The sequence below is a fragment of the Rhinoderma darwinii genome, chromosome 10 (genome assembly GCF_050947455.1).
Source record: "Rhinoderma darwinii isolate aRhiDar2 chromosome 10, aRhiDar2.hap1, whole genome shotgun sequence".
NCBI classification, from domain to species: domain Eukaryota; kingdom Metazoa; phylum Chordata; class Amphibia; order Anura; family Rhinodermatidae; genus Rhinoderma; species Rhinoderma darwinii.
Genome location: NC_134696.1, coordinates 33838674 through 33859626, shown reverse-complemented (window position 1 = coordinate 33859626; position 20953 = coordinate 33838674). Strand labels below are relative to the sequence as shown.

Sequence of the window (20953 nt, the reverse complement as noted above, 5' to 3'; positions counted from 1 at the left end):
CCGTGTGAACATTTTTGACTGAAGAATTGTTGCTCTAAAATTAGAGCTTCCTTTAAGGACTCCGTTACAATCCTTCCGGGAGTAGTAATGATGGTATCATTGAATGTCAATGAACTACCACAGAATGAGATATAACTGATTTATGGCTGAATGGTACTCTTAACAACTTTACAGAAGACGACTCGATGATTATAAATTGCTCAAAGTTTTTTTTTTCTTTGAGGAGAAAAGACAGCAGGAATAGAAAAAAATCTAGGGTGAGTGAAGCATTATTAGAAAATATAACATACCTGGTTGGTTAGATGACCTGTGAGGTCATCAGACTTTGGATCATAAGGGTTGCAGGTGAGACGAACATAGCCATGACGAAAGAATACAAAGTAGGGTATAGTAGAGGCTATGAGCAGATAGGAGCGAATATCGAACTTCTTCCCTTCTAGAAGCAATGGGTTTGGTATATACCTGCAGTACACAAAAAAAAAAAGGTCATATTTATATAAACTATTCCGTGAGACATTTGTTATGAGATCTGTGGACACGTAAAATTACATTCTCAATTATGCAACTATTTTCCTAAAATTGCTTAAATATGGCTTTCCTTTGTGTGGGAACCCTATCTCTATCATATATATAACAGGCAATCTTCACTTTTATGACCTTATACCATATTGAAGGCAGGATTATCCACTTTAAGGCAAGATTTAGAACTCATGCTAAGGACTGTATTATAGATGCATTATACATTGCCCATAGATCTTTACGGGCCAATTACTGTACCCATGTGTGCCTCCGATTACATATGGATGCACACAGAGTTTATTTCTCACAGATTCATATGGAATTTGTGATAAAACAATTATGGCGGTTTTCATTGCATGCAGGATTACGGAGTTATGCTTCTAGAGAAGAATATGGTCCCAACCAGCGGAACGATATAGTGGCACATAGAGTGCCTACTCTTGTGCTATCTTAGATGATCCATGCACACGGCTTTGCCATGTTACACAAATTTTTGGCCCCTAACCAGTAAGACCAATATCAAAATCATGAAAGTAGCTTTGGAATGCCATTAAGAGCTTATTCAGGCGAACATTGAAATCGTCCGTGTGACGGTCATATTTTTAACGTCGTGACACGGATACATGTATTTCTATGGAGCTAGTCACACGGCCATTGTTTTAACGGATCGTGTGAATGACCTGAGAAAAATAAGAACATGTCCTATCTTTGTCCGTTTTCAAGGATCCTTCAATAAACTCAAGTCTATGAGGAATCCGTAAAAACGGGTTCCGCACAGGTGCAAATCTGCCGTGAAGAATGTCCGTTTTTCACAGCCAATTTGACACACGTTCGTCTGAATAAGGGCTTACACACACATATTTTTTTAAATGGAAAAAAAAATATGCTCACCATAACAAAATAGAGAGAATACACATTAGAATTGTAGTAATAATGGTATGTGTCAGATCAGATAGATTTTCTGGCAGATGGAATTGATTTCCAACAGCCAAGATGACCAGCGTAAAAAGATTTAACACTTTTCAATTCTTCATGGTCAAAAATTGTCAAGCGTGGTCTTGATTTATATATGGCACTCCCTTATTCTCCTTACACAATGCCCTCTTTACTATAGACGACCAGGGTAAAGCTGGTCATCATTGTAGTCCTGCCATCATCTGTTACTCCGTGGTTTTTACAAAGACTTGGTCCTGGGAACAACCAGCGCTGGTTGTAGAACTGCTATTATTTGCTAAGCTTTTCTATGGCATTTAAATGCAGTGGATCATTATGTGTCCTAGTGTATTGTTCGTAGATGCCAGGGCCATTTCTGCCATTATATTCCAAAAACAAAGGAGCTGACAAAACATTCTTCTCACCATCCTATAGTACAGGCAGAAGACAGGAGAAGCTATTATCATTTTTAGTGACCTTTTTCTTAGTATTGTTTTATATTTTTAGATGTGCTTGATGAAGAGATCAGTGTGGGCTAAACATATTGCAAAAGTCGCAAATAGCATAGTCCTTTATCATGGCTATTTATGCTCTTTGTTGTTGCTTATGATCTCCTCAGGGCCCCTCTGAGTTCTTCTTCCAGCACTCTTTAGACTAGCTTAGTTATGGGAATTTTGATGTCTCTTCTTTAGAGGTCTTCTGTGTCTTCCCTTCATCTGTTTCCTGAATTTAGTTTTTTCGCAATAGAGTGCAGAGCATGGCATATGTGTACAAGTCATCAGAATCGCAGTAGTAATCCAAAGAGAAGTTATAGCAAAGGTCCCAAAGAAACATATTGACTATGTACCTAACAAGATAGAAATAAATATATATATATATATATATATATATATATATATATATATATATATATACAGCAATAGAAAGCAGCAGCACTCACTAGAGACAAATGTGTAGGTGCCAAGCAAGTCGTCCAGATCCAAGGACAAAGCAGTATATAAAAGTAGAAATCTTGCAGCACTCCAAAATGTGAAAAATAAGTGGTTTATTCAGCCAACAAACAGCGACGTTTCTGTCCTACAATAGGACCTTTATCAAGCATGGTGACATACTGAGTGATAACGGTTTATAAAGAGCAAAAGAGCATTTACATAATTAATCTCATTAAAATACAAATAAAGTGCAAAGTGCCAAAATGACAAAGCATTGTGTATATGAATGGTATCAAATACAATCAAGACATTGATACATAAAGTGCAAGTGCAAATACATATATAATAAACAACAATATCGCATAATAAATATGCAACAATACGTGATTACAACATAATTATATACAGGGGCGTAGCTAGAGGCTCATGGGCCCCGATGCAAAAATTCTTACTGGGCCCCCCCCCCCCGCAAACTTCTCATGGCCGACGGTCCGCTTTCAGCTGCATCGCTGGGTCTCCTAAGTGACCCAACAATGCAGCACTAGCAGCCGGGGGCGTCACTAAGGCTGGGTTCACACACACTATTTACGGACGTAATTAGGGCGTTTTAGCATTGAATTACGTCCGAAAATGCGGCTCAAAAGCGTCGGCAAACATCTGCCCATTCATTTGAATGGATCTTACGATGTTCTGTGCCGACGGTCATTTTTTTTTACGCGTCGCTGTCAAAAGGCGGCGCGTAAAAAAGTGCCTGTCACTTCTTCAGACGTAAATGGAGCCGTTTTCCATGGACTCCATGGAAAACCAGCTTCAGTTACTTCCGTAATGGACGCAGCAAAAGACGCCTCCACATGCCATTACGGCTGAAATTACGGTGCTGTTTTCTCCTGAAAACAGCACAGTAATTTCAGCCGTAACGGACGCTGCCGTGTGAACATACCCTCAGGGCTTAAAATGTCCGGGAAATAGCCCCAATACATATGTGTCCGCCCAAAAAAAAAGTGTGTATATGAGACAGCATAGCATATCTATAGCACTACGACCCTATAAACTATGGATAGGATTAGATACAGTGGCTGAGCAGACAGTATCACACATGATAGGATTAGATACAGTGGCTCAGAAGGCAGTATCACACATGATAGGATTAGATACACAGCTCAGCAGACAGTATCACACATGATAGGATTAGATACAGTGGCCCAGCACAGTATCACACATGATAGGATTAGATACAGTGGCTCAGCAGACAGTACCACACATGATAGGATTAGATACAGTGGCTCAGCAGACAGTACCACACATGATAGGATTAGATACAGTGGCTCAGCAGACAGTATCACACATGATAGGATTAGATACAGTGGCTCAGCAGACAGTACCACACATGATAGGATTAGATACAGTGGCTCAGCAGACAGTATCACACATGATAGGATTAGATACAGTGGCTCAGCAGACAGTATCACACATGATCGGATTAGATATAGGGCCCAGCAGACAGTATCATACATGATTGGATTAGATACACAGCTCAGCAGACTGTATCACACATGATAGGATTAGATACAGGGCCCAGCTCGCTGACATTGCGGCTCCAGCGCTGGACCCAGGATAGGTAAGAATAATAATTTTGCTTCTTTATGTGTTACTGATTATTTTTGTGTTTGTGTTTTTTTTACAGGTTCGGTTGTTGGACTTCGGATTTGAGGACTTCAATGACGGCGTTTTTTTTATTCTCAATAAAATGGTTAATGAGGGTTGTGTTTTTTTATTTCAATAAAATATTTTTTCTATGTGCTTGTATCTTTTTAAACTTTATTACTACCGCCTTAGTAATGGCCGCTGGCTGATTGACAACCTCCATTACTAAGGCGAGGCTTAATGTTAGCCGGTGCAGAGGCTACACTAACCCCCATTATTACCCCGGTACCCACCGCCACCAGGGGTACTGGGAAGAGCCGGGTACAAACCAGTACCCGACCATCTGTAGTGACGGGCAGGCACCGGGGTGGCCGCAGGCTGGTAGTATTAGGCTGGGGAAGGCCAAAAACAGTGGCCCTCCCACCCTTGTAATGCTGCCTGCTGCTGCTGTGTTGTATCTGGCTGGTTATGAAAATTGGGGGGGACCCGACATCGTTCTTTCCAATTATTTTTTATTTTAAATGACGTGGGGTCCCTCCCATTTTCATAACCAGCCAGATACAATAAAGCAGCAGCAGGCAGCATTACCAGGATGGGAAGGGCCACTGTTTTTGACCTTTCCCCTCCTGATAATACCAGCCTGCGGCCACCCCAGTGGCCAACCATCACTACAGATGGTCAAGTACTGGATGGTACCCGGCTCTTCCCAGCACCCCTGGTGGTGGTGGGTAACGGGGTAATAATGGGGGTTAGTGTTAGCCTCTGTACCTGCTAACACTAAGCCCCGCCTTAGCAATGGATGCTGTCAATCAGCCGGCGGCCATTACTAAGGCGGTAGTAATATAGTTTAAAAAAAAAACACAAAGTCATAGAAAAAATATTTTATTGAAATAAAAAAAAACCCCATACAACCCTCATTAACCATTTTATTAATAAAAAAAAAAGCTGTCATCGAAGTAGTCCTGGAATCCGCCGTAGTCCAACGACCGAACCTGTAAGAAAACACACAAAAAATGATTAGTAACACATGTGTTAGGGTATGTGCACACACACTAATTACGTCCGTAATTGACGGACGTATTTCGGCCGCAAGTACTGGACCAAACACAGTGCAGGGAGCCGGGCTCCTAGCATCATACTTATGTACGACGCTAGGAGTCCCTGCCTCGCTGCCGGACAACTGTCCCGTACTGAAAACATGTTTACAGTATGGGACAGTTGTCCTGCAGCGAGCCAGGGACTCCTAGCATCGTACATAACTATAATGCTAGGAGCCCGGCTCCCTGCACTGTGTTCGGTCCGGTACTTGCGGCCGAAATACGTCCGTCAATTACGGACATAATTAGTGTCTGTGCACATACCCTAAGGCTTAGATACAGGGCCCATGTGTAATACTGTCTGTGGGACCCTGTATCTAAGCCTACCACAAGGTAGGCTTAGATACAGGGTCCAGCAGACAGTAATCTTATACAGTATAAGATTAGTGTGTGCTGGGGCCCTGTATCTAAACCTACAGTGTGGTAGGCTTAGATACAGGGCCCAGCAGACAGGATCACGCATGGGCCATGTATCTAAGCCTACCATGTGATTGGCTTAGATACAGGGCCCAGCAGACAGGATCACACAATCTGTGATCCTGTCTCATGGGCCCCCTAAACCTGATACATCGTAGGCTTAGGGGTTGTGCAGTCCCTAAACATTGATGGCCTATCCACAGGATAGGCCATCAATAGCTGATGTGTCGCCCGGGACCCGCAAATCAGCTGTTTTGAAGGGGCCGCAGCACTCGTACGAGAGCTGCCTCCCCTTCATTTCACTACTCGCTCACACTGTGAATCGCCGACACCGATTCACAGTGTGACCGGAATGAAGTGACAGGGGAGCAGTTCTCGTACGAGTGCTGCGGCCCCTTCAAAACAGCTGATTGGCGGGTCCCGGGAGTCAGACCCCGCCAGTCAGGGCTAACCTTACCTTCCTCTTCGGCCGCGGCGGGAGTTCTGTAGTCTCGATGCTGTGCGCGGCGGCATAGCGCTGTGACGTCATGCGCTGCGCACAGCGCTTGACGTCAGGACCTCCGCTGCGATCCGGAACCAGGAAGGTAAGTAAAGTATGTTACTATAGTAACAGGGGCCCGCGGCCCGAGTTACTATAGTAACTTTTTATTGATGTGGTGCGGGGGGCCGTGGGCCCCCCTGGCTTCGGGGCCCGGTCGCAATTGCGACCGCTGCGACCCCTATAGCTACGCCAGTGATTATATATACAACAGTTGTGTTAGAACTAATCACGTTAGTTCCCCTCACCAATCAGAGCTTCAGGACCTTCTTCATCCAAATCGCGTACAGGTTATATATATAACAGCAATCAGTACACCAAGCATGGTATTGCAAGATATGTGGGTGTGTGTATATGTTGCCGACATCCGGTTGGAAGACTGGAAGTTTTACGTCGCTATGCAACAGGATGCTTCAGGAGCTCAGTGATGACAACGCATTCTCCGCCCCGATCACCTCCCTCGCAAAGCGTCCACCATTGTCAGGCAACCACCAATCACGAGGCTCTGTGTACTGATTGCTGTTATATATATAACCTGTACGCGATTTGGATGAAGTAGGTCCTGAAGCTCTGATTGGTGAGGGGAACTAACGTGATTAGTTCTGACACAACTGTATATATGATTATGTTGTAATCACGTATTGTTGCATATTTATTATGCGATATTGTTGTTTATTATATATGTATTTGGACTTGCACTTTATGTATCAATGTCTTGATTTTGGCACTTTGCACTTTATTTGTATTTTAATGAGATTAATTATGTAAATGCTCTTTTGCTCTTTATAAACCGTTATCACTCAGTATGTCACCATGCTTGATAAAGGTCCTATTGTAGGACAGAAACGTCGCTGTTTGTTGGCTGAATAAACCACTTATTTTTCACATTTTGGAGTGCTGCAAGATTTCTACATTTATATATATATATATATATATATATATATATATATAGACATATATTTATACCTGTACTAGTATATATACAGTGCCCACCAAAAATTATGGAACACCCTCATAATTTTTGAATGAGGGTGTAAAGTGATCCTTTCCGTTTCGTTCAATTGCATTTTGTGATATGACAGTAGAAATGTACAAAAATTAAAATTACTCTCCGAATTAGTGCTCTCGGAAATTCACAAGCACCTATCGAAATGTGTACACATGAAATCATGTTACAGTCGTAGACAAGGTCTACCCCCACTCGACCCCCTCCATGCCATTTAAGATTTTGCTTCCCCGGCCCACCCCACCGCCCCCAAGGGGGTGTGGGTGTTTTTTTCTGGCGTTAACTGGTAGATTTTATGAACCCATTAAATCCCAACAAATTTCAACCCTCTACCTTGAGCCGTTCAAAAGTTATGAGGGTGTTCCGTAACTTTTGGTGGGCACTGTATATATATATATATATGTGCACACAATGATATGAGGGATGATACTGGATAATACAGACTACCTTACAGGAATAAAACGATATTCAGTAAATGTAAATGTAGAAGACACACAATAAATTAACTGCAATACACTGTAAGAACTGTTATAGGAAAATTGGGAGGACAATATAATTACAACCAATCCAGTGGTCAAATAGTGGGGGCATTGACTAGTTCACGATTCAGCAATCAAGTAATTCATGGTTTAACCATTAGGTTAATGGTAGTCAAAGTCTCATATTAGAATTAACACAGATAATTCAGAGTGCTGTCATATCCACAGAAAGAAAAAAAATATTTTGTCAACATCTTTAACTTTGTTCAAATGGGCACCATGACTCATCGGTAACTGATAAGGAGCTGGACCCCCAGGAAGGCCTGTATGCACAATTGGGATGCCAATAATATCTGGTAGGGCCACGGTTGTCAGAAGTAGTGGCTTCATGTTAGTGGAGCACGGAATTTGTGTCACAGGTCGTTCGGGCCATCTCCTTAGTGTCAATGTGATATAAAGCCCAGGAGCAGAGGGAAAAGGGTAATAGTGTCTCTGGAGGTCAGCTTGTGAGGGATGGGATCAAGAAGAAGGTAACTTTTGAGTCACTTAACATAGAGTAGTGTAGTCTATGAGTAGACAGTGCAAATAACCAACAAGATGGCAGAAAATCTGTGAGAGACAGATTCAAGTTCTTTTCCTTGGTGGTAGAGAAGCCTCCCGATATAGGCCTCATAGATGTCCTGAGGGAAACTTGGATGCCAGGATGCATCTGAGGGTATGTGCACACACACTAATTACGTCCATAATTGACGGACGTATTTCGGCTGCAAGTCCCGGACCGAACACAGTGCAGTGAGCCGGGCTCCTAGCATCATAGTTATATACGATGCTAGGAGTCCCTGCCTCTCTGCAGGACAACTGTCCCGTACTGTAATCATGTTTTCAGTACGGGACAGTAGTTCCACGGAGAGGCAGGGACTCCTAGCATTGTACATAAGTATGATGCTAGGAGCCCGGCTCCCTGCACTGTGTTCGGTCCACTACTTGCGGCCGAAATACGTCCGTCAATTACGGACGTAATTAGTGTGTGTGCACATACCCTGATGTGTTCACCAATGGGAGGCTAACTCCTGAGAGGTTTCAAAGAAAGTCAGGTACAGAGTCCCCTAAGGGTATGTTCACACGTAGTCAACAAAAACGTCTGAAAATCCAGAGCATTTTTCGCGGCGTTTACACGCCGTTTTCGCGGCGTTTTTTACGTCCGTTTTTGGAGCTGTTTTCATTGGAGTCTATGAGAAAACAGCTCCAAAAACGTCCAAAGAAGTGTCCTGCACTTCTTTTGACGAGGCTGTATTTTTACGCGTCGTCGTTTGACAGCTGTCAAACGACGACGCGTAAATAACAGGTCGTCTGCACAGTACGTCGGCAAACCCATTCAAATGAATGGGCAGATGTTTGCTGACGTATTGTAGCCCTATTTTCAGACGTAAAACGAGGCATAATACGCCTCGTATACGTCTGAAATTTGGCCGTGTGAACATACCCTTAGGGTATGTTCACACGCTGAGCCAAAAATGTCTGAAAATACGGAGCTGTTTTCAAGGGAAAACAGCACCTGATTTTCAGAAGTTTTTTGAGCAACTCACGTTTTTCGCGCCGTTTTTCGTGCCATTTTCGCGCCGTTTTTTCGGCCGTTTTTGGAGCTGTTTTCAATAGAGTCTATGAGAAAACGGCTCCAAAAACGTCCCAAGAAGTGTCCTGCACTTCTTTTGACGAGGCTGTAATTTTACGCGTCGTCTTTTGACAGCTATCAAACGACGACGCGTAAATTACAGGTTGTCTTATCGCTTTTTTTTTCGTCTGGCTATGCCACCCCTCCATCTTGATGTATGTTTTATCAGCTATGATTCGCATCATGACATCTTGCAGCATATACACACTAGGCTTTTTATTATTATTATTATTTCAGATCTCTCCTGGAAAACATTGTTATGTCAATCGACCTTATCTTTACATACTGTATGTCATCAGAATACTGGACCTTGTTCTTCCTATCTGTCCTCAGTAATTCACAAATAAATCATTTATTCTTTTCCATTTTATCTTTTCTTTTTAAAGGCCCATTTACACGAGCAGATAATCAGTATCTTCTTACGCTAACAAGCGAGCACGATAATCGCTTACTGTGAACAGGTGTCACAACCGAAGCACTAGCGATAAAATGCTCCTCGATCGTACAAATAATTGTTTATGCAATCATAAGAATAATCACTGGTCGTTCTGACATTGTGGTATGTAAACATGAATCGTTTTATTGATAACTGACATGTCACATTGTTAAATCGGCGATCAATTGATGAATTATTAACCCCTTAGTGACCAGCCCATTTTAGGCCCTAATGACCAAGCTATTTTATTCGTTTTTCTATAGTCGCATTCAAAGAGCTATAACCTTTTTATTTTTTCGTCTACATAGCTGTATGAGGACTTGTTTTTTGCGGGATTAGTTGTGCTTTTTAATAGCACCATTTTTGGGTACATATAATTTTTATATTAACTTTTATTAACCTTTTTGGGGGGGATTATAAAAAAAAACTGAAATTCCGCCATTGTTCTATGCGTTTTTAAATTGACGCCGTTCACTGTGCGACGTAAATAACATGTTACCTTTATTCTATGGGTCGGTACGATTACGGCGATACCACATATGTAGAGGTTTTTTTATGTTTTACGACTTTTGCACAATAAAAACACTTTTGAACTAAAATTATTTGCTTTTGCATCGTCGCTTTCCAAGAGCCGTAATTTTTTTATTTTTTCATCAATGTAGTGATTTTTTGGGCTTGTTTTTTGCGGGAACGAGACGTACTTTTGATTGGTGCTGTTTTGGGGTGCATGGGACTTATTGATTCATTTTTATTATGACTTTTTTGGGGGGCAATGGAAAAAAATTGCAATTTCGCCATGTTTTTTTGCGTTTTTTTTTTACGGTATTCACTTTGCGGTTTAAATTACATATTAACTTTATTAATGGAGTCATTACGGTCGCGGCGATACCACATATGTGTACTTTTTTTTTTTTTTTTTTACACTTTTACTAAATAAAACCACTTTTTATGGAAAAAAATTATTTAATTTATTTTTTTACTGTACTTTTTATTAATAATCTTTATTTCACTTTGATGACTTATTTTATTAGTCCCACTAGGGGACTTTACTGTGCGATATTCCGATCGCTGCTATAATGCTTTGGTATATTTCGTATACCAGAGCATTATTGCCTGTCAGTGTAAATCTGACAGGCAATCTGTTAGGACGTGCCTCCGGCGCGTCCTAACAGGCATATGTCCAGGGCAGACCTGGAGGCTTTTATCAAGCCCCCGGCTGCCATGACACCCCATCGGAGACCCGCGATTGCATTCGCGGGCCGCCGATGGGTGACAGAGGGAGCGCACTCCCTCTGTAAACAAAGTTAAATGCCGCGGTCGCTATTGACGGCGGCATTTAACGGGATAACCGGCCGCGATCGAAGTAAACTTCGATCGCAGGCGTTGGAGCAGGAGCTCAGCTGTCATCAGACAGCAAAGCCCCGGCTCCAGCCTGCACGGGAGACCCGTGCAGGACTTAGACTAGGCTGACGTGAAAAGGCGTCAGCCTAACCTAAAGCCCATTAGTGACTCACGTGAAAAGGCGTATTAGTGGTCACTAAGGGGTTAATGATAATTGAGACGATAACATTGTGTGTAAATATTTGTCTGGAATCACTACTCAATCGATTCGATAGTATCAGCATCTCTGTATAAATAAAATGCTTTCGGCAATTGAAAAAAGTGTTGGAAGTTACTTTTTGTATATTTTGAAGTATGTTGAGTAACAGGTCAAGTTGCCTATTTACTGAAACGTAGGGTTTTAAGAAATTAAAGGGGTTGTATAAGGTTAGAAAACATGGCTGCTTTCGTCCAAGAACAGCAACAGCTCAGTCCCATTCTCTTCAATGGGGCTGACCTGCAATACCAGACACAGCCCATAGACAAAAGTGGCACTGTTTCTGGAAGAAAGCAGCCATGTTGTTATAACCTCATACAAGCCATACTGTATAGATGAAGAGAACAGAAACATTTATGAGCACATGTATGTTTTATTACTTGAGCAGTGTAACACTTTGAAGTGCAGCTAAACGTTTGACAAACTTCTGACATGTCATAGTGACATGTCAGAAGTTTTGATTGGTCGGGGTCCGAGCACTGAGACCCCCACCAATCACTAAAATGAAGCGGCAGAAGTGCTCGTGTGAGCGCGCAGCCGCTTTGTGTCTGTTCGCCTTTCTCCGGAAAGCCGATGTATCGGAGTACAAGCTCATAGACTTTCTATTGAGTCCGTACTCCGATACATTCATTTAAAAAAAAAAGCCAAACGCACACAAAGGGGTAAGGCCAGACGGTGCAGTCACATTGCGTTTATGTTGCGTTTTTAAACTGCAGCAAGTCATATTTCAATAGAAGTCAATGGTGAAATGTTTGTCCGACCGCATGCAGTTAATGACCGCGCTGCCAATGTTGTTGCTGAACTGCTTGCATTTTTGCTAACAGTTCTGCAATGCCTTGTAATGAACTATATACAGGCATCACCTAACAATCTTCAACACGGGTGAAAACTATGTACATCCATTATTTCCTTTAAAAACACAACAGAACTGCCGCAATACAGAGACAAAAAACACATGCAGTTGACCGCATGCGGTTTTCAAATGCAACAAAACCGCAACAAAACTGCATCAACGACGCACTGTGTGGCCTCAGGGTATGTGCACACGATGAGAGGCTTTTACGGCTAAAATGACAGACTGTTTTCAGGAGAAAACAGCTGCCTCGTTTCAGCCGTAATTCCTCCTCCTCGCATTTTGCGAGGCTTCTCTGACAGCCGTAAATTTTGAGCTGTGCTTCATTGAGTTCAATGAAGAACGGCTCAAATTATGTCTGAAAGAAGTGTCCTGCATATAATGTATAGAAGTGTCCTGCATATAATGTATATAAGTGTCCTGCATATAATGTATAGAAGTGTCCTGCATATAATTTATAGAAGTGTCCTGCACTTCTTTTGACGAGGCTGTACTTTTACGCGTCGTCGTTTGACAGCTGTCAAACGACGACGCGTAAATGACAGGTCGTCTGCACAGTACGTCGGCAAACCCATTCAAATGAATGAGCAAATATTTGCCGACGTATTGTAGCCCTATTTTCAGACGTAAAACGAGGCATAATACGCCTCGTTTACGTCTGAAAATAGGTCGTGTGAACTCAGCCTCACACTAAGGGCACGTTCAGACGTGGTGGAATTGCTGTGGAAATCCTTAGCAGACAGTTTGTCCATTGGTTTCCACACCTTTTTAGTTATCTTCGTGCAGATGTTGCGGGAAAACTCTGCTGCGGACCGTAGGCTGCGGTACGGAATTTTCCCTCCGCAGCATGCACTGTCTGTTGCGAAGAAGAAGCGGAATTTCACTGCGGATTTCGGCCTTTGCAATGCAAAAACTGAAATCTGTGGCAAGTCTGCTGTGTTTTCTGCAACGTCTGAATAACCTGTCAAATATGCAAATGTTGGCGCAGATTCATTGCGTAATTGCCCCAAATCTGCACCAACATTTGCAGCAGAAGAATTCCGCCATGTCTGAACGTGCCCTAAGACTTCTTGTATTTTACTGTCAGCAGAGGAGGGGGTGTGATTTTTTGGTCCCTGTAGCCGCCGTCCTGCCCTATCATCACAACTGCTCCAGTCTGTATAGGGAGTGACTCCAATAATAATAATGTTATATATGGAATTTATCACAATACAATTTGTTAGTCCAAACCTTAACCCCTTCCCGACATTTGCCGTACATGTACGTCATGGAAAGCATTGACTTCCCGCATCTTGCCGTACAGATGTAACCCAGCAAAAGGATTGTATGGCATTGAGAAATGGAAGGTTGTGGCCGGCCACTAGAGGGCGCTGTGAGGTTAGTACATCGACAGTGTTTAGTGTGCGGAGTGATATACAAGAGAGGTCTAGTGAGGAAGTGTCTGGAGAGAGGTCTGAGAAGCGCTGGACAGGAAGAGACAGAGACTGGACTGAGAGAGCTGTAGCAAGTAAGGAAGACATTGTGACTCAGATAACTGTAAAAGATAAAGAGCATGCTGGCCAGCAGCAGAGCATAAGTAATGTGAAGTATCAGACACGCATTTTCTGGAGTTCCAAGTTAAGGAGATCCGGCTGAGTTAAGAAGAGAGTGTTTAGAGCAAGAAGCTGAAGACGCCATTTTGAGCATAAGGTAACATAGAGCCATTAAGTGCCGGATCATCAGAGAGTGCATTGTATTACATTGCCGGACCTCAAAGATCACATTACACTAAACCTGGAAGCTAAGAGACTTTATTATCCTAAGGCACCGGATAAAGAGAACATATTTTAATCATTACGGATTATAAGAGACTGTGTTATATTGAAGTGCCGGATAAAAGCAGAGACTGTATTGTTTACCGAGCACCAGTTATATTTTGCCTAGAGCTCAAGTTTTTGACTGTTGTCATATTTTCTGCATGTTCAGTAAAGACAAAACGAATATAATCCCGGTGTCAGTAATTATTGTCCTTAAAGTCATATTACAACTTGGCGTAGTCGGCAGGATGGATGCAGATACAATGGACGAGACAACATTATCATCCAGTGTGACCCATCCAATGATACCGGTGGGAGCCCTCTTAAATCATTTGCCAAAGTTTAATGGATCTGATCTATTGTTGGAAGATTGGAGTGAACGGCTGGAAGGAGCGGCACGGCTCTGTAATGTCGCTCCACATTTAAAAGTAGAATTGGCGCTAAGTACCTTAGAAGGAGAAGCTAGGAAAACCGTTTTGTTACAGCCAGCACGACACCGACAAACCTTCGAACAAATTCGGCAGCTATTAGATGATGTGTATGGGGATACGTCCTCTGAGGGCATGATAAGGAAGCGATTCTTTGCCCGCCAGCAGAAAGAAGAAGAGACACTGGCGCAGTTTGCAAATGGATTACAGGAAATAATCGCAATGTTGCAACGTAAAGAAGAACAATCAGCCGGGTCCTTTACCAATGAACACGTAGTATTGCGGGATCAGTTTGTAATAGGTCTCAAGAATCCACCGTTAAGGAGAACTCTGAAGGACAAGTTAAAGAAAGAACCAGATATGACGATTCATCAATTATTGACGGAAGCTATCGCATTGGAAAAAAAGGAATCGTCCAGCACTGATACGGTGGTCAGGCAAGCAGAAATTGTAACCAAGAAGAACCCCGACCTGGAGGCAAGGATGGAAACATTGGAAGGTGCCATGAGAGAGTTGAAAGCCGCTATTACTAATAAGCCTGACTCTGGAACTCCAGTTCGATACTCACAAGAGAGACAGTCGTTTGCAGATAGGAGGAATCAAGGTAGGAATGCTCCAGACCCTACCATCTGCTATAATTGTGGCCGAGCAGGACACATTGCTAGAAATTGCATGCGTTCTCACTATCAGAGCAATCGCAGGAATTTAAACTAGAACGACCTGTAGTTGAGGGGCAAACTACAGGGGAGTCCACGGATACATGCCCTGCGTTAGATGCTACAGATATAGTGGGGGAATGTCCCGTCGTCGTAGCAAAATTCAATGGCGTTGAGTTGTCATGTTTAATCGATACTGGAAACAAATACCCACTCAACGACCTTCTCAAATGGCTTTACAGCGCACTTTAAAACATTGTCGCATTAATGGAGAACTGTTAAATTGGCCTGGAAGGGTAGGACTGGTTAAAATACCAGCCTCTCGAAGTATACAAGTACCAGCAGGCCATGAAATGTTGTTACCCTTGCCAGTGGGTACTAATAAAGTGTTAAAGGGCACCACTGTGTTAATTGAATCAGCTCTGCAGAAAGAAGGAGTAGCCGTGGCCCGGTCGATATGCAAGGTACAGGCTGGACAAGTATTATTACGAGTGGTTAATATCACGAAACAAAATGTAACCTTATTTCCCCGGGAACTAGTAGCTGAAGTGTTTCCGGTGAGGGAGGAACAGGTGGAAAGCCGTTCAGATTGGCAAGTGAGTTATCCTTGTGAAAGTGTAGCTGTGGTTACAGTGTGTCGAGCCACCACTCAAGCTAATGACACCATTGGGAGGCGATTACTGGAGCAAATACCTTTAGAAGGAACGGATTTGACTACCAGACAAATAGATGAAGTGGCGGGAGTGTTAGGAGAGCACTCCAAGGCTTTTTCCAAGAATGAAGCAGACTTTGGGTTGACAACAACTTTAGAACATGAAATACATACGGGAAATGCTCACCCGGTACGAGAACGATACCGTACTATTCCGCCCGCTTTTTATCAAGAAGCCAAAGTGTTGCTAAAACGCATGCTAGACAGTCATGTTATCCGACCCAGTAAAAGTCCATGGGCTTCTCCCATAGTATTAGTAAAGAAGAAAGATGGAAGCTTGCGGTTCTGTGTAGATTACCGGCGATTGAATGCCTGCACCGTCAGAGATGCATACCCTTTACCACGAATAGAAGACTCTTTGCTGGCTTTGGGTAAGGCCAAATACTTCTCTACCCTGGATTTGGCCAGTGGGTACTGGCAAGTACCAGTTGCAGAAGAAGATCGAGAAAAGACTGCATTCATCACCCCTATGGGGTTATACGAATTTTTGAGAATGCCGTTCGGTCTAACCAATGCACCAGCTACATTTCAGCGCTTGATGGAAGTTTGTTTGGGAGATTTAAACTTTGAATGTTTGCTCATCTACCTAGATGACATCATTATCTTCTCAGCCACTTTCACAGAACATTTGGAAAGATTGAAAGTGGTACTTACGCGTATCGAAGAACATGGTCTAAAACTAAAACCGGGCAAATGTCACTTGTTTAAAGAAAGAATTGAGTACCTGGGACACGTGGTTACTAGAGACGGTGTACAACCAATGGATGCCAAAGTACGAGCCGTGCAACAATGGCCGGTACCAAAGACAGTAACAGAGCTTAGAAGTTTCCTAGGACTGATTGGATATTACAGACGGTTCATACAGAATTTTGCTAAGGTGGCTGCTCCCCTATATGTGTTACTGAATGGAACCAAACCGGGAGTCGATCATAAGAGAAGTATCACTTGGGGAATAGAGGCTGAACAAGCCTTCCAAGAGTTAAAAAGACGACTATCTGGTGCTCCTGTCTTGGCGTATGCAGATTACTCTCTACCATTTGTTTTGTGTACCGATGGAAGTTTAAAAGGATTAGGAGCTGTTCTTTCTCAAGTGCAGAATGGACGGGAACGTGTCATTGCTTATGCCAGTCGGACGCTGAGAGATGGGGAAAAGAATCCGGACAACTATAGCTCATTCCGGTTGGAACTTTTGGCAGTCGTATGGGCGGTTACCGAGCGATTTGCAGATATCTTGCTGGGCGCAGAGTGTGTGTTATGGACTGACAATAATCCATTGGTTCATTTAGACTCGGCCAAATTGGGTGCTATGGAGCAACGTTGGCGAGCACGACTTAGCAAATTTAAATTTACTGTGAAATACCGCCCAGGACGAGCTAATGGGAATGCAGATGCCCTGTCCCGTAATCCAGTAGATTTGCCTGAAGGACTGACTGAAGAGGAGTTAGAGGAAACAGAGACTCCTAATTTCCTTGCCAATGAAGTACATGATCAGATGCCAGGTGAGAATATTCAAAGTGCTCCGGTGCATACTGTGGAGCCCATAAGAGAAACCATCGATCAATGGACTGCTGAAGAATGGAAGAAACAGCAGTTGCAAGATATTCAAATTCGGACTGTAAGAAGATGGGTGCTAGAGAGATACCGACCCAATCAACGAGAGCGATTGCGATTGTCTGGAGTGGGACAGAGAATATATCGCCAACGAGATAGATTGGCAGTAAAACAAGGGATATTGTACCGCCGAGTATTCCTACCGACCATGGAAGGACCCGTCTGGCAAGCTGTGTTGCCGGAGCGAGAGTTAGAAAGTACGGTTAAGTGGATGCATGAGAAAAAGGGGCATTATGGTCCTGAAAAGACTTTCCGTTGGTTGCAACAATTCTACTATCATCCTTTGCTGTTTGCAGTGGCACAGAAAGTGTGTCAGAACTGTAGAAATTGCACCCTGGCCAGAGCGGCTGAACAACAAGCTCCGGTGGGGCATATACAGACGCATTATCCATTACAGTTGGTCATGATGGACTATTTGACAGTAGATGAGTCTTTACAAGGGTACAGATATTTATTGGTTGTAATAGACCACTTCACCAAATTCACAGTGGCCGTACCTACCAGAGATCAAACGGCTGAATCTGCGGCACAGGGATTGTGGACTCATTTCATCTTACCCTATGGATGTCCTTCACAGCTTCACTCTGATCAAGGAGCTTGTTTTGAGGGGCGAGTAATAGAAGAATTATGCAGATTGTACCAGATTAAAAAGACCCGCACGACCCCGTATCACCCTCAAGGGAACGGGGCCTGTGAAAGGATGAATCGGACCATATTGCAGTTGTTGCGAACACTGGAGAAACAAAAAAAAGAGAGATGGCCTGACTACATTGCAGAATTAATCTGGATCTATAATAACACTGTACATGCCACTACTGGATATTCTCCTTTTCTGTTAATGTTCGGAAGAAATGGACGATGTCCCCTAAATTTAATGATGCCTATCCCGGAAGAACAAGAAGAGTGGATTCCGCAGACCTGGATGTGGGGTCATCGACGCAAGGTACAAGAAATGTATAATTTAGTGGCGCAGAGACTGGGGCCTCATGATCTTACAGTAAATCAGAAATTGAAGGAACTACCTTTGCAAGTGGGTGATAGAGTAATCGTGCGAAACCAGGGTGCAAGAAGAGCAGGAAAGCTGCAATGGAAGTGGGAAACCTTGGCGTATGAGGTGGTGCGTCAGCCCAATCCATATATTCCTGTATTTGTGATCAAGCCGGAGGGTAGTAGTGGCCCTTTGAAAACCGTACACAGAAATATGCTGAGACCCTGCACATTTATAAGTCGTGAACCAGAAGCAAACACTAGAGATCCTCCTGTTGCAACACCCGTTCCCATAGATGAAGGTTGGTGGAGTCCGCCGGTTCAAGTACCAGAGAGACAAGAAAGTACCAGTGAAGTACAAGAAGAGAATGTTACTCCTGTGGAAGAAGAGTTGTCACAGGTACGTCATTCTCAGCGATCCAATTTTGGAAGACTTCCTTCTAGGTTTGAAGGATTTGTGATGCCACAGCAAGTTGCCGGGACGGCAACTGATAAACCTGGGGGAAAAGATGTAACCCAGCAAAAGGATTGTATGGCATTGAGAAATGGAAGGTTGTGGCCGGCCACTAGAGGGCGCTGTGAGGTTAGTACATCGACAGTGTTTAGTGTGTGGAGTGATATACAAGAGAGGTCTAGTGAGGAAGTGTCTGGAGAGAGGTCTGAGAAGCGCTGGACAGGAAGAGACAGAGACTGGACTGAGAGAGCTGTAGCAAGTAAGGAAGACATTGTGACTCAGATAACTGTAAAAGATAAAGAGCATTCTGGCCAGCAGCAGAGCATAAGTAATGTGAAGTATCAGACACGCATTTTCTGGAGTTCCAAGTTAAGGAGATCCGGCTGAGTTAAGAAGAGAGTGTTTAGAGCAAGAAGCTGAAGACGCCATTTTGAGCATAAGGTAACATAGAGCCATTAAGTGCCGGATCATCAGAGAGTGCATTGTATTACATTGCCGGACCTCAAAGATCACATTACATTAAACCTGGAAGCTAAGAGACTTTATTATCCTAAGGCACCGGATAAAGAGAACATATTTTAATCATTACGGATTATAAGAGACTGTGTTATATTGAAGTGCCGGATAAAAGCAGAGACTGTATTGTTTACCGAGCACCAGTTATATTTTGCCTAGAGCTCAAGTTTTTGACTGTTGTCATATTTTCTGCATGTTCAGTAAAGACAAAACGAATATAATCCCGGTGTCAGTAATTATTGTCCTTAAAGTCATATTACACATGTACGCCGAATGTTTGGGACCGGCTCAGAAGCTGAGCCGGTGCCATCATCACCGGATCTCAGCTGTATCTTACAGCTGACATCCGGCTGTAACGGCGGGGACCGAAATTAGCTTCGATCCCCGCCATTAACCCCTTAAGTGCAGCGCTCAAACGCGATCGCTGCACTTAAGGTGTTTGCAGCTCATCGGAACCCCAGTAATGAAATTGCCGGGGTTCCGGTGGCTGCAATGGCAACCCGAGGCCTAATACTGGCCTCCTGGTCTGCCTAGCACCGAAGCCGGTCAAGATCCGCCCGGCGGCGGAACCTGATCGGCTTCCGTAGCTGCCGGCAAGATGGCGCCGGGTCAGGAGCTGATCCGGCGTCATCAGCGGTGGAAGTCAGCTGTACTGTACAGCTGACATCCACCTGTAACGGCAGGAACCGGTGCTAGCTCCGATCCCTGCCATTAACCCCTTCGATGCAGCAATCGAAAGCGATTGCTGCATCGTAGCGGTTACTAGCAGATCGCCAGCCCTGACAGGCAATCAGGACTGGCGACTGCTGTTATGGCAACAGGAGACACAATGGACTCCTGCTCTGCCATTACGGAAGCCGATTTAGGCCCCACCGGGAGGCGAAGCCTAATCGGCTTGCTGTCAGTGAATGACTGACAGATCTAATACATTGCACTACATAGGTAGTGCAATGTATTAGAAAAAAAAAAATATGACCGTTGGACCTTCAAGTCCCCTAGTGGGACTTGAGAAAAAGTGTAAAAAAAGTATAAAAAAGTGTAAAAAAAAAGTGCAAAAAATAAAAGTTTGAAAACAATAAAAGTTTCAAGTAATGAAATAAAACACAATCCCCCTTTTACACTTATCAAGTCCTTTATTATTGAAAAATAATAATAAACCATATGTATTTGGTATCGCCACGACCGTAACGACCGGAGGTATCAAAATATTATATTATTTATTGCACGCGGTGAACAGCGTAAAAAAAAAACGTAAAAAACGTTACCAGAGTTTCTGTTTTTTGGTCACTTTGCCCTACAAATGTTAGAATAAAAAGTGATCAAAAAGTCGCACGTATCCAAAAATGATACCTATAAAAACTATAGCTCGTCCCGCAAAAAACAAGCCCTCATACACCTCCGTCAACAAAAAAATTAAAAAGTTATGGTTCTCACAACTTGGCGACAGAAAAAATACATTCTTTTTACAAAAGTTACTTTATTGTGCAAAAAGTTGTAAAACATAAAAAAGTGCTATAAATTTGGTGTCGCCGGAATCGTACTGACCCACAGAATAAAGTTAACATGTAATTTATAATGCATGGTGAACGCTGTATAAAAAAAAACGAAAAAAGCTGTGCCAGAATTGCGTTTTTTTGTTTACCTGGCATCCCAAAAAATAGGATAAAAGG

At 43.1% G+C, this 20953-nt stretch overlaps 1 protein-coding gene and 1 long non-coding RNA gene across 2 annotated transcripts in view; one reads left to right on the top strand and one right to left on the bottom strand.

Annotated features, from left to right (window-relative positions):
- Window positions 1–20953, top strand: part of LOC142662752 (uncharacterized) — an 86679-nt gene that overhangs the window by 20317 nt on the left and 45409 nt on the right. The gene's annotated exons all lie outside the window — the stretch shown is intronic.
- The window catches only part of TTLL10 (tubulin tyrosine ligase like 10), a 74488-nt gene that overhangs the window by 10218 nt on the left and 43317 nt on the right, over window positions 1–20953 (bottom strand). Inside the window, exon 7 of the mRNA XM_075840978.1 lies at window positions 291–462. Within this exon, the coding sequence (XP_075697093.1) occupies window positions 291–462 (172 nt within the window). The remainder of the gene's footprint in view (window positions 1–290; window positions 463–20953) is intronic.